The 13,594-nt window shown below is 41.5% G+C and overlaps 1 protein-coding gene across 1 annotated transcript in view; it reads right to left on the reverse strand.

Annotated features, from left to right (window-relative positions):
• Nucleotides 1-233: 233 nt before the first annotated feature.
• Nucleotides 234-13,594, reverse strand: part of LOC131143793 (protein NARROW LEAF 1) — a 41,193-nt gene continuing 27,832 nt past the window's right edge. The window contains exons 4-6 of the mRNA XM_058092141.1: nucleotides 2,815-3,055; nucleotides 1,305-1,805; nucleotides 234-841 (exon numbers count right to left, since the gene is read on the reverse strand). Coding sequence (XP_057948124.1) covers nucleotides 393-841; nucleotides 1,305-1,805; nucleotides 2,815-3,055 — 1,191 coding nt within the window. The 3' untranslated portion in view covers nucleotides 234-392. The remainder of the gene's footprint in view (nucleotides 842-1,304; nucleotides 1,806-2,814; nucleotides 3,056-13,594) is intronic.

Here is a 13,594-nt window from a genome sequence, read left to right on the forward strand (position 1 = left end):
CTTTTCTAGTTAATTTTTAAAATTCAAGCTTGCATCAGCCCATGATCAATTGATGAAGTGAAGCAAACAGCTCTCCAGAGAGAGAGAGAGAGAGAGAGAGAGAGAGAGAGAGAGAGAGAGAGATGAGTCAATTGAGAGGTTTGGTCATCGGCATTTCTTCCTGGTCTTTTCTAGAGTGAATTTGGTGAAACAATTCCCTCTACAAATCCAGTCGCCCTATCCAAATGGAACCCTTTTGAATAACCCAATTATGTGGGATAAGAAAATTGATGTACAAAAAAGTCATCTTCACTGGACCATTTTGAAGGAGCTAAGAGTTGGAGAAAGTTGCAACATTTAGAAATGCAACATAAAAAATGCTCTATTTCTGGAGGATCCAGGCACAAACTCAATTAGTTCATGTTTGGTTCTTCGGCACTTGTTGAAGGATCTGAATGCCTTCTTTTGGATTCAGAGTCACCCAGCTGCAATGAAACACCGGTATCTTCATTGGAGGAGTTTCGCAGTGCAAAGAGATTTTTAGGACCAGACTTGGCATCTACATGGTTGTTTTGATGGAGTGGAGATCTTCCAAAGAAGTTTTGGATGGAAGGATGTTCAATAGTGGGACTTGCCATGATCCCATCTTCTATGTGAAAGTCAGTCTCCATCTGCAACGGTGATGAATTCATGTCCAGGTAGCTGGGTCCACCTTCTGAAGGAATTTGCTGGATCTGAAGGCCCAGTGGCTCAAATTTTTCTTCTACTTTTTGCTTCAAAGGCAATCTATCAGCCGGTGATGAATCCTGGGCCGTGGAGTCAATTGCTGTTGCAGAGGCAGCCCTTTGTTCCCACACAGCCTCTGTAGTTAACAGTACATGGGCAATTAAAACAAGGTCTTAAGGAACATACGCCTCGCCCAAAAAAAGTCACAAGGAACATACATAAATACAACGATGCACACATATATGTATACATGTATGTGTATTAGATATTCATTTCAAAATAAAGTTTTTTCTGTGCACTGTTTTGTACACAGCCTCCTGTCTTTGCATCATGCATAAAACATATGTACCAACCACTAGAAAAAAAAAAATCCGACTATTTTTAGTCTTCACTGTGGATAAAAGGCCAGCATACAATTTCATCAACCTTGAAAGCCCTTTCTATGACTAAAAACAACAAATATCCTCGTTATTGAAAGAGGTGCCTATGAGTTCCTATCAGTGGAACAAGTCAGAAAAAAGATCTCAAGCATCGCTGAGACAAATAAAAATGTAAAAAGTCAAAAGGACAGGCATAAGAAAAAAAAGGCAAGCACAAACCCTTAAGCCCTTCGCTAGTTGTGATGAGATCCAGTTCAAGGAGATTGAGAAGGCGTCCAAGATCAACCCCACTGGTCCAATTCTCTGGAGGTTGACCAACTTTTAACTTGAGTCGGCCACGGTTAGCTGTTCCACCCCATATGATCCCAATTGGTTGAGGCTTTTCCCCATTCTCACCCTTTAATATGATAAGACTTCCACTGTCTCCTTCAAGGTCAAACGTCCGATGGTTCTCACCCACGACAAGCAAATCTGTTAAGAAGCATACACCTTTCTCATCATAATAGTCAAGGGCATAAGCCAATATGATTCCAGTAGTCAAGCCAGAACTTCTTCCAACCTTCACAACTTGCTTCCCAACAAGGCTACTGATTGGGGACTGCAAATCTATAACCTTGACATCACCAATCTCTCCTACACCTTTCACTGATGTAGTTATGGTTGACATGTCAAAATCATCAGCAAAAGGGATAAATGCCCCATCTGCTCTCACAAATGTCTCTGCGGATGGACCAAATTGTAGTGTATGTATGGTGATCAGAATAAGACAAGACAAAATCACTTGAATAAAGACAAATTTATCTATTGAGACCGAAAAAGAAAAAGCAATTAAAGGCCATAACGAAAAAGCAAGAATCATTTATGATGATCAAATCAGGAGAAGAAGAGGGTAAACTGAGTTTACCAGGGGTGTGTCAATAGGCGGGTGGCAATGGTTTCACCCCCTTCAACACCCCCCCCCCCCCAACCCAAAAAAAAAAGGGTTTCTGAAAACCCTGTCTAGTTAGGAGTTCCAGGTCATAAAAGGGGAGGGGGGGGGGGTAAACTGAGTTGGGTACATGGGAGAAAATGATGCTCGTACTAATTGCATAAATGCACCAACTGACAAAATTTTGCCAGAAGTGTTTTGTCTTAGAAAATACCAAGAAACGAAGGAAAAGAATTGTCAAGAAACATTTACTATCCACATGTGGTTATAAATTCCAGTCTCAACTTAACAGATCCTACATGAAAACCAGTAAATTGAGATGTCATTTAACCTTGTGCAATGCTAATTGGCATATGGTGCCATACTACGATAAACTAAAGTGATAATGGTAATCATGTAGGCCAATTGGCTGATCAAGGACCCAACCACACATATCAGCAAGTAGGATTGGACTTTGAATAGTGTTTTTGTGCAATATTAATTTACTTGTGCCATCAATATATGCATGAACCTGCAAGCACCAAAGCAGGTTCATCAATACCTTGTTATCCCCTCTTCTGTATTAGAATGGGTTCTGTGTGCAAAGTCGGAAGAAGACTGCAACTAAAATTCAATTTAACAGGTTCTAGATGGGCATTGCAATTGCATGGAACAACTTTGAACGTATTCCATAAATTGGTTGCTTAAACTTTGGTACTAGTCCTCGATTTGTAAATGAGTTGTAATCTTAAATAAGGAAGAGACCATTACCCATCTCCAAAGCTACATAAATTACATCAATAAGATCCATTGCTGAAGTACCTGGGTTTATTCCAGCAAATATGTCATACCAAAGATCATCTGTGATAAATGAAGTAGCTCTCTCTACAGCACCAAGATATACTCCTGGTCCAAGTGTTGGTGGCAATGGATGAAACATCTTCTGATTTGGGTAATTTAAGTCAACAGCAACATGTCTGTTAGTAAGGAAACCAACCTGTTGCCTGCCCATTTGGCTTCTCACAATAGCACCCAAGGTTCCACATGTCTCTTGGCTTGCTACCTATACATAAAAGATTAGGCATGGTGTGATTTATCAGATGGGAAGCATAAATGAATAATATGAAAGAATCAGCTCAGAAGGGATAAATCAATAAATATATCTGCAGTAATATACATGAAAGTAATAAAACTGCTCCTCTACAAGCTTGTGCTTTTAGAGTAACTGGTTGTTTCACATGGTATCAAAGCCATAGTTTCCAGGAGGTTCTGAATTCAAATTATTGTTACCATGTTTATTGCTTGTTTGTTAAAAAGCATCTTATTCCCCATAATGGGTGTTATTCATTGCTTGTTCACCTCCCCACGTGCAACTCAATAGAGGAATATTAAGACAATATACATTGTCAACCCACAACCAAGCATGTAAGCTTTTATGTGTAGGGGTAATTCAAACATGGTATCAGTAGCATATATCAGAGGTTAAGCTTGCTCTCTACCAATTCACTCTCTTATAGAGCTCTTTGGCAATGCCATCTCAATTTTTCTTTCCTGAAGCAATGTCAGCATGGTTCTAAAATGTGATCACTATAGCATTCGCAATATTGCCATACATGTCGCAGAAAGGGAGAAGAAAATGTCATGCAGTGGGAGGTGACAGTGACAACCATTAATTTTTTTGGAAGCATGCATAGGCACAGCCATGCCCAAATTAAGAATATGCAAGTAATCTTCTGAAGAATGATTTGTAATGTATTTTGGCTAATCATAATCAACATACAAATATTCTTTAGTAGGCAAAATCATTTTAGATTTCTTTTAGTGCATCATTGAGAAACAAACTATATTTCTTGTACTTTTCACTACTTTATATGACTAAAATTTTGGGAAATGACTAAAACAATAGGCAAGCAAATAATTAGAGACATTAAAAAAATAGATAATTGGACAAATTAGTGTATGTATAGCATAAATACAATCTCACTGTGACAAAATATGTAACTAAAATGAAAATTTTGCTAGTGGCTAGGTGGAGCCAGCTACATAAATCCTCTTTAGCCATTCCACACAATCTAGGGAAATATTGTCCTCAAGTTGGATCATTGCCAAAACTCTTACAATCTCAATCCAAGATAGGGAATGTTTGGTAAACATTGAATTCAAATATGATTTTGTGAAGCAGTTCCAAATTGAACTTGAACCAGTCGCTGAATCTAAATCTGAATCGTTGAATAAATGGGTAAAATGGAATACCTAAACTCAATGATAGGTCTCTCCCTCTATTTATTATATATGTAAGTACAATTGGAATGACCATAGTACCCTTACTAACTCACACTTATTACAAACAAAACTCTAACACCAATAATAATAATAATGCTAAAAGACTAAATAACCATTAACACTCGCCCTCAAGCTGGAGCATACATATCACATGCTCCTAGCTTGTTATAAATGAATTTCATGTGAGCACCTCCCAAGGCTTTAGTGAACAAATCAGCAAGCTGAAAACTCAAACTTCATGTAAGTGGTCGTAATGAGCTTCTGTACAAGTTTCTCTCGAATAAAGTGGCAATCAACTTCAATGTGCTTCGTCCGCTCATGGAAGATAGGGTTAGAGGTAATATGAATAGCAGCTTAATTATCACACATAAACTCCATAGGCTGAGAATGAGGAAAACCTAGTTTTTTAAACATGTTCTTTAGCCAAACAAGTTCACATGTAGTGTGCGTCGTAGCCCGATACTCTGACTCAGCACTTGACCTGGCAACCACAATTTGTTTCTTACTTTTCCAAGACACCAAATTACCACCAACAAAGATACAATACCCAGTTGTGGATCTTCGATCGGAAGGAGATCCGGCCCAATCTGCATCTGTATATCCTTGCATATGAGTGTGACCTCGATCCTGGTATAAAAGACCTCTCCTTGATGCACCTTTGAGATATCTAAAAATGCAAATTACTCCATCCCAGTGACTTATTCTCAGGGAATCGAGAAACTGACTCACAACACTTGTTGCGAAGGATATATCTGGCCAAGTGATTGTGAGATAAATTAACTTTCCAACAAGTCTCCAATACTGATCTAGGTTAGGCAACAAATCACCCATATCTAGATTTAACTTACTATTAGGATCCATAGGTGTATCAACAAGTTTGGATCCCAATAGCCTCGTCCCATCTAAAAGATCAAGAACATACTTCCTCTGTGACAAGACAAATCCCGTACGCGATCTCGATACTTCTATACCCAAGAAGTACTTCAATGGTCCTAAGTCTTTGGTTTGAAACTTACTCTGTAAAAAAAGCTTAGCTCTTGGATGCCACGATCATCATCACCAGCGATCACAATGTCATCCACATACAATAAGCAAAAAACTATTAGACGGAATACAAAGTGATCTATTGCATATTGATAAAGGCCAAACTCAAGTACTACAACACTAAAACGGTCAAACCATGCTCTTGGAGATTGTTTTAATCCATACAATGACTTCTTGAGCTAACATACTAAGGCCGACTCCCCCTGAGCAACAAACCCAAGGGGTTGCTCCATATATACCTCTACATGAAGATCACCATGTAGGAAAACATTCTTCATATCTAACTAATGTAGAGGCCAATGACAAGTGGTGGCTAACAAAATGGACAAACGTATCGAGGCAAGTTTAGCTACCGGGGAGAATATGTCTGAATAATCCAAACCATACACCTGAGTACACCCCTTAGCAACAAGGCAAGCCTTCAGACGAGCTACGGAACCATCAAGATTGACTTTCACATTGTACACCCAGTGACAACCAACCACAAACTTATCAGGAGGAAGACTTACCAAATCCAAAGTATCATTATCATGTAGTGCATGCATATCTTCAACCATTGTCGTCCTCCACCCAAAATGGGATAGGACTGCAAAAATAGATCTTAGAAGAGCAACAAAAGACAGAGTACTGAAAAAACAGTAATAAGAGGGTGACAAGAAATCATAACAAAAAAAATTAGAGATCAGATGTTGGGTACAAGTGTTTTTACCTTTTCGAACATCTATTGAAGGATCAATATCACGAGAAATAAGATCATCCGACAAGGGAACTAGAGGCATAGTAGTAGAAGCTAGAGGAGGCACTTCCCCCTTGAGTCGTCATGTGTATACTTGCAAATTGGGATGATTCAATCAATGAGGACTCAACCTGGATGAAGAAGTAAGAGGATTGGGCACAGATGCTAGGTTTGGATCTAGAAGGCAAGGCAAAGGAAGGGACTCATCAAGGTCAATAGAACTCAAGGAATCAGAGTAGAATGGTGTAGACTCATAAAAGGTGACATCAACAGAAACAAAGAATTAATGTCAAGTAGGATTATAACATTACTATTCCTTTTAAGTATAGGAATAGCCCAGAAAAATGCATTTGATATCATGAGGATCCAACTTATCCATTCCTAGAGATAACTGATGGACAAAGGACACAACCAAATATACAAGGAGGAAGGGAGATCAAAGGAGCCTTAGGAAAGATAAATGAATATGGGATTTTACCACCAAGGGCAGAGGATGGCATTTTATTGATAGGGGAGCAAGCTGTGAGCACAACATCACTCCAAAAGACTTTGGGGACATTCATTTGAAACAATAGGGTACGAGTGACTTCAAGAATATGTCTATTTTTCCACTCTACAACTCCATTTTGTTGTGGAGTGTGGGAACGAAAGGACAGATGGATCATACCAGACTTAGTCGTATTAGTATTGAATTGGGTACTAAAGTATTCCTTAGCATTATCACTATGAAGTATCTTGACTGGCATGTCAAATTGAGTCTTTATTTGGGAACATAAAGCACAAAAGATATCAAACAACTTGAAACGATCTTTCATTAAATATAACCAAGTCATCCTAGAGTAGTCATCAACAAATGTAACAATGTACTGAAACCCCAACTTTGATGTCACACGACTAGGACCTCAAATATCATAATGGACAAGAATGAAAGGACTAACCACCCGTTTGTTGACCCAGGGAGCAAAGGGAACACGATGATGCTTGCCCAATTGACAAGGCCCAAACTCCAGATTAGACACAGAAGTCAATGTAGGGACTAGCTATTTCAACTTGTCCAAGGACGGATGACCAAGACGACAATGGATTGGAGTGGTGTAGCTGCGACTATGCAGGCAATGGGTAGAGAAGGTGATTCAAAGTAGTATAGTCCACGAGCCTCATGTCCTATGCCAATTGTCTTTCCCGTCTTTAGATTCTAAATAACCACATAATCAGGAAGGAATGTGATAGAACAATTTAGTGACTTCATAAGCTTACTAACAAACATTAGATTGAAAGGAGATTTAGGAATGTATAAAGCAGAAGAAGGAGAGATAGAAGGAGTAGGATTTACTGTTCCTATTGTAACACCCCGGTCCCAACTTACGGCCCGGGTGTTACTGTAGTGATGTCTGTGTACCTGATATACTTCTCAACAGATATATACGCAACGGAAAACATAAACATCCATCAACTATTACCAGAGTTCTAACTGCCTGATAGATACATACAGCTATTCCAACATCCAAATACAATATTGTATGATACTCAAAGCATCCTCGAGTCTTACAACATTTCACAAGTTCTGAAAACCTATAACATAACCTACAAAATCGAGCACATGGAGACACTCACTCAAAAACAGATCGCTACTCTGCCCCAGTCCTTGCTAATCTCAACCTCAATAAGGACCTGAAAAGACAGTTTGTATGATAGGGTAAGACACCTTGCAGCAAGGGACGATTAAGCTAATAATAGTGTGTGGCCAGCATGCTTTAAGTATTTAACAAAAACATAAACATATGTAATCATCGTTTCCGTAATTGTAAAATACGTAGCCCATTTTCATCATTTGAACAGCTCCATAGTATATAACAACAATTACATAAATGTACAAAAATGCAGGATAGGACACGCCCTCAAACTCTAAACCATCTATAAATCCCCACAATCAAGGTTGACTGCCCCTACTGTCGCAATACAGCCTGGGTACACGATCAAGAGGCAAACTCACACTAAGACCGCTCCTACTGTCTCAATATAGCCTAAGTTCATATAAATCAAAAGTATGGTGCCCTCACTGGCAACGGATCCGTGCCTACACTATTAGTCCCCAAGGCTCCTAAAGCATATCGTGCAATTTAAGCAATTTAAACACTCTTTTGAAATCATTTCACAAAACACATCATTACGTAAAATCCGGCTCGTAGCCGTCAAATAAACTTCCTGCTTTTTCACAACAGTTTCAGAATTTCACAACATCAACACATGCCACACAGTTTTCCACATTCGAAAACAACCCGAAAGTAAATATAAACAGTTAATATCACAGTATGGGTTTTAAACAATGAAAACAACATTTCCAACCGGTAAAAAGGTCCGGAATGACAAGTACAATATTCTAAAAATATAACATTTGAATTTGACCGGTTGGTTTTGAAAATAAAGCCGGTTTACGGAACCGGTGCCCAGAAACCCTAAAACTGCTGTAACTCGATATCTAAATGTTATTTCAACATTTCAATCGATTCATATTGTATAAATCACTGTATTAACATAACCCCCTTACCTGCGGGTGAATCAGAGTCCGAAACGACCTAAAACTCAAGCCCAAGCTTTCTGAAACCCGAACCTAAACGGTTCAAAACAACGGCACGAAAACCCCGAAACCTAATACTTGAAGAACAATACTTTAGTATAATCTCTTATACTATAGATCTACCTGACCAAAAGCAAAAACCGACCCTTACCTCGATTTCTGAGAAAAACTGGGAAATCTGTGAAATGAAATTCTGATTCGTGGAACCTGTAGAGATTCCTTCCCTAATCCACGTAGCGACGTCGGATCGTCGATTCCGGCAACACACGGCACAGAAATCTTAGAGAGAGAGAGAGAGAGAGTGGAGTTCATGTCTAGAGAGAGAGAGAGAGAGAATGAGAGTTTATAAAGAAAAACCTAACTTAACCTTTAAGTAATCAAAATAAATATCTCCTCCAAGATATTTGTATATAAATATCTCAAAATATCTCCTTTCAAAATATCTTCTCCAAAATATCTCCTTATTTATTTATTTTTTATTATATATATATATATATATATATTTATCAGGTTACTACAATCTCCCCTCCTTATAAAATTTCGTCATTGAAATTTACTAACTGTTCCTATCACATCGTCTGAACTCTAACTGCTCTATCTCTAGGAAGAGCTGGCCGCCACCCACATAGTAGCCCTGTCCCAAATTTATTACCTACCCTTATTTATGGCGGAAGAATATCGTGGTTATATACAATAGTCTCGGAAGCTCACATTACATATACAAACTCTCCCAGAAACAATCCACATATTCTTACCATAAGCAAAAAGGGATACACTCATATATCTACATTACCTGTCTAACTCTGAACATCTCTGAATAGTTGAGGATACTTCTGACGTATCTTGGCCTCTATATCCCAAGAAGCCTCCTCAACCACGTGGTTACACCATAGCACCTTTACCAATGGTATCTCCTTGGTACGCAGATTTCGTACCTTCTGATACAAAATCTGAACCAGTACCTCACCGTAAGCTAGCGCTTCACTGATCTCTAAGGACTTATAACTAATCACGTGCAACGGATCTGGCACATACTTCCTCAGCACCGACACGTTAAACACATCATGCACCCTAGATAAAGTCGGGGGTAAGGCTACCCAATAAGCAACTGAACCTATCATCTCCAGGATCTCGAACAACCCAATGTACTGAGGACTCAACTTGCCCTTCCTCCCGAACCACATCACTCCTTTCATAGGAGCAACCCTCAGAAATACCATATCTCCGATATCAAATTTTAGTTCCCGTCGGCGAGTATCGACATAACTCTTTGCCGACTCTAAGCTGATCTAATCCTTTCTCTAATAAGCTTGACTTTTGCAGAGGTCTGCTGAACCAACTCTGGTCCCAAAATCTACCGCTCACCTACCTCATCCCAGTACAATGGAGTTAGGCACCAACGACCATACAAGGCATCATATGGTGTCATCTCAATACTGGCTTGATAGTTGTTGTTATAAGCAAATTCTACGAGCGGTAGATACCGGATCCAACTGTTACCGAAATCCAACACGTATGCCCGCAGCATATCCTCCGAAATATGAATCGTCCTTTCAGACTGCCCATCCGTCTGCAGGTGAAACGTCATGCTGAACGTGAGCTGTGACCCCAACGCATCCTGCAACCCCTTCCAGAACCGAGACATGGAACGTGAGTCTCGATCTGAAACGATAGACACTGGGACGCCATGGAGCCGTACTACCTCTTGTACGTACAACTTTGCTAGCCTATTCATAAAATAGCTGACTCTGATTGGAATGAAGTGTGCCGTCTTCGTCATCCAATCTACCACCACCTAGATAGCATTCTGTCTGTGCACCACTGAAGGCATCCTCGAAACAAAATCCGTCAAGATGTGTTCCCACTTCCACTTGGTAATGTCAAGCGGCTGTAGTGGTCCTGCTGGTTTCTGATGCTCAGCCTTCACCTGCTGACATGTCAAGCATTGCCCAACAAACCCAGTCACTTCCCTCTTCATATTACTCCACCAAAACGATTCTCACAGATCTCTATACATTTTCGTGCTCCCTAGATGAACAGTATAAAGAGAGCGATGAGCCTCCTCTAGAATCATCCTCTTTATCTCTGCGTTGTTTGGTACACACAGCCTAGTGTGGAATCTGAGAACTCCATCTTCAAAGACATTAAAGTCCGAATGTGGTTTGCTCTGCAGTTTCTCCACAATCTTTACCAACTCCGCGTCGTTCAACTGAGCAGCTTTGATTCATTCTCGTAAGGTCGGCCGAACCACCAACCCGGCAACGAAGGCCTGGGGATCCCTGTCCACCAGCTCTACCCTCAATCTCTCTAGATCCATCCTGATTTGATGCTACCCCACAACTGCTGAAACCGACGCCTCCACCGACTTCCGACTCAGCGCATCAACTACCACATTAGCTTTTCCGGAGTGATAGCTAATGGTACAGTCATAGTATTTGATCAATTCGAGCCACCTACGCTGCCTCATATTCAACTCCTTCTGGGTGAAGAAGTATTTGAGACTCTTATGATCAGTGAAGATCTGGCACTTCGCACCATACAGATAGTACCGCCAGATCTTTAGAGCAAACACAACTGCTGCCAGCTCCAAATCATGCGTAGGTAATTCTTCTCGTACTCCTTGAGCTGACGAGAAGCGTAGGCAACTACTTTACCCTATTGCATCAAAACACAACCTAGTCCCTTCAGGGACGCGTCACTGTAGATCACGAAACCACCATCCCCTGATGGAATGGTCAACACTGGAGTTGTGACCAAGCGCCGCTTCAACTCTTGGGAACTCTACTCGCAGTCTCCAATCCATGCAAACCTGCTACCCTTCCTGGTAAGTTGCAACAAAGGTCCCGACAACTTAGAAAAGCCCTCGGCGAACCAACGATAATACCCGGCCAGATCTAAGAAACTACAAACCTCATGCACGTTCCTTGGTCTCGTCCAGTTAACTACTGCCTCAACTTTACCTGGGTCAACTGAAATCCCCTCCTTGGACACCACATGCCCTAGAAATGCAATCTACTCAAGCCAGAATTCACATTTCTTGAATTTAGCGAATAGTTCCTTCTCTCTAAGTACCTGAAGGACTACTCTAAGATGAACATCATGCACTGCTGAACTCTTCAAATACACCAAGATGTCGTCAATGAACACCACCACGAATTTATCCAGGTACTCATGGAACACCCTGTTCATCAAGTCCATGAATGCTGCAAGTGCATTCGTCAAACCAAACGGCATAACCAAAAACTCGTAATGGTCATACTGGGTTTGAAAAGCAGTTTCGATACATCCTTTACTTTCACCTTCAGCTGGTGATACCCGAACCACAAATCGATCTTCGAAAAGACTTGAGTGCCCTGCAATTGGTCAAACAAGTCGTCAATCCGAGGCAACGGATATCTGTTCTTCACAATCACCTTATTGATCTCCCAGTAATCAATGCACATCCTCATCGACCCGTCCTTCTTTTTCATAAACAACATAGGTGCACCCCAGAGTGACACGCTCGGCCTGATGAACCCCTTGTCCAAAAGTTCCCGCAACTGCTCCTTTAGCTTTTTCAACTCAGGTAGAGCCATCCTGTAAGGCGCCTTGGAGATTGGTGTCGTCCTCAGTGCTAACTCAATAGCAAACTCCACTTCCCTGTCTGGAGGCAACCATGGCAAGTCTTCAGGAAAAACATCGGAGAACTCCTTTATCACCGGGATACCCTCTAACTTCAACCCTTCCTTAGGTGACTCTTTCACACTTGCCAGGTATCCCTGACAACCCTCCAGAAGCAGCTGTCGCGCCTGCATCGCCGAGAGGATCCGTGGTGCAGAACGTACATACGACCCAACAAATAGAAATTCTTGCTCTCCAAGAGGCCTAAACACTACTTCCTTCCTACGGCAATCAATGCTCACAAAACTGGATGCCAGCCAATCCATCCCTAGGATTACATCAAACCCATGCATATCAAACACGATTAGACTGGCAGGCAGCCTCCTCCCCTAAATCTCTATCGGGTAATCCCTGACCACTTTACTGCATACCACCACTAACCCTGATAGCGTATCCACACCTAACTCGACTTCTAACGGTTGAGCGTCCACTCCACACCATTTAGCAAATTCTCGAGATATAAAGGAGTGGGTTGCATCTGAATCAAAAAGAACTACAGCATTATATAATAAGCTATAAATGGTACCTATCACCACATTGTTGGCGTTCTCTGCAACGCCCGGCGTCATCGAGTACACCCTAGCCTGAGCGGTGCCTCCCCAGTGACCACCTCGAGGTGCCTGGTTACCACCCCGGTTCTGAGCCTGTGTTGAAGGGAGAGTCACTGTCGTCCAATAGTCTCGTATCAGATGCCCTGACTCCCCGAACCTGTAGCAGACCGTGAATCAAGACTTGCACTCGCTCCAATGTTGTTTCTGGCACTTGGGACACATTGGCTTCTCTGAACTCCCCTGGGAAGCCTAAGAACCCGACTACTGCTGCTGTTGGCCCGAAGGACTACCGGACTTCTTCCAATAACTCTTACTAGAGCTTGACTGCGAATTCTAGGGAAAAGGCCTCTTCTTCTGATTCGCCTCTCTCTCTCCCCCTCTTAGATACTAGCTTTAACTGCCATCGCTCTATCCACAAGCTCGTAAAAGCCCTAGACCATCAACACTGCCACCTACGCGCACATAGCCTACTTCAGGCCCCTCTCAAACATACGAGCCTTCTTTGGCTTATCTGAAACCATGTGAGGCGCAAACCGAGATAACTCCACGAACCTAACCACGTACTGCTGCAGCGGCATCGATCCCTGAGTCAAGTGGAGGAATTCCTCAAACTTCGCCTCATGGGTGGCGATGGGGAAGTATCGCACGAAAACACCTCCTTGAAGCGACTCCAGGTAGTCAACACGTACCCTGGGCGCTGCTCCTCGACTAGCCTAACTGATCGCCACCATCTCTTAGCCTCCCCCACCA

The sequence above is a fragment of the Malania oleifera genome, chromosome 12, assembly GCF_029873635.1.
Source record: "Malania oleifera isolate guangnan ecotype guangnan chromosome 12, ASM2987363v1, whole genome shotgun sequence".
NCBI classification, from domain to species: Eukaryota; Viridiplantae; Streptophyta; class Magnoliopsida; order Santalales; family Ximeniaceae; genus Malania; species Malania oleifera.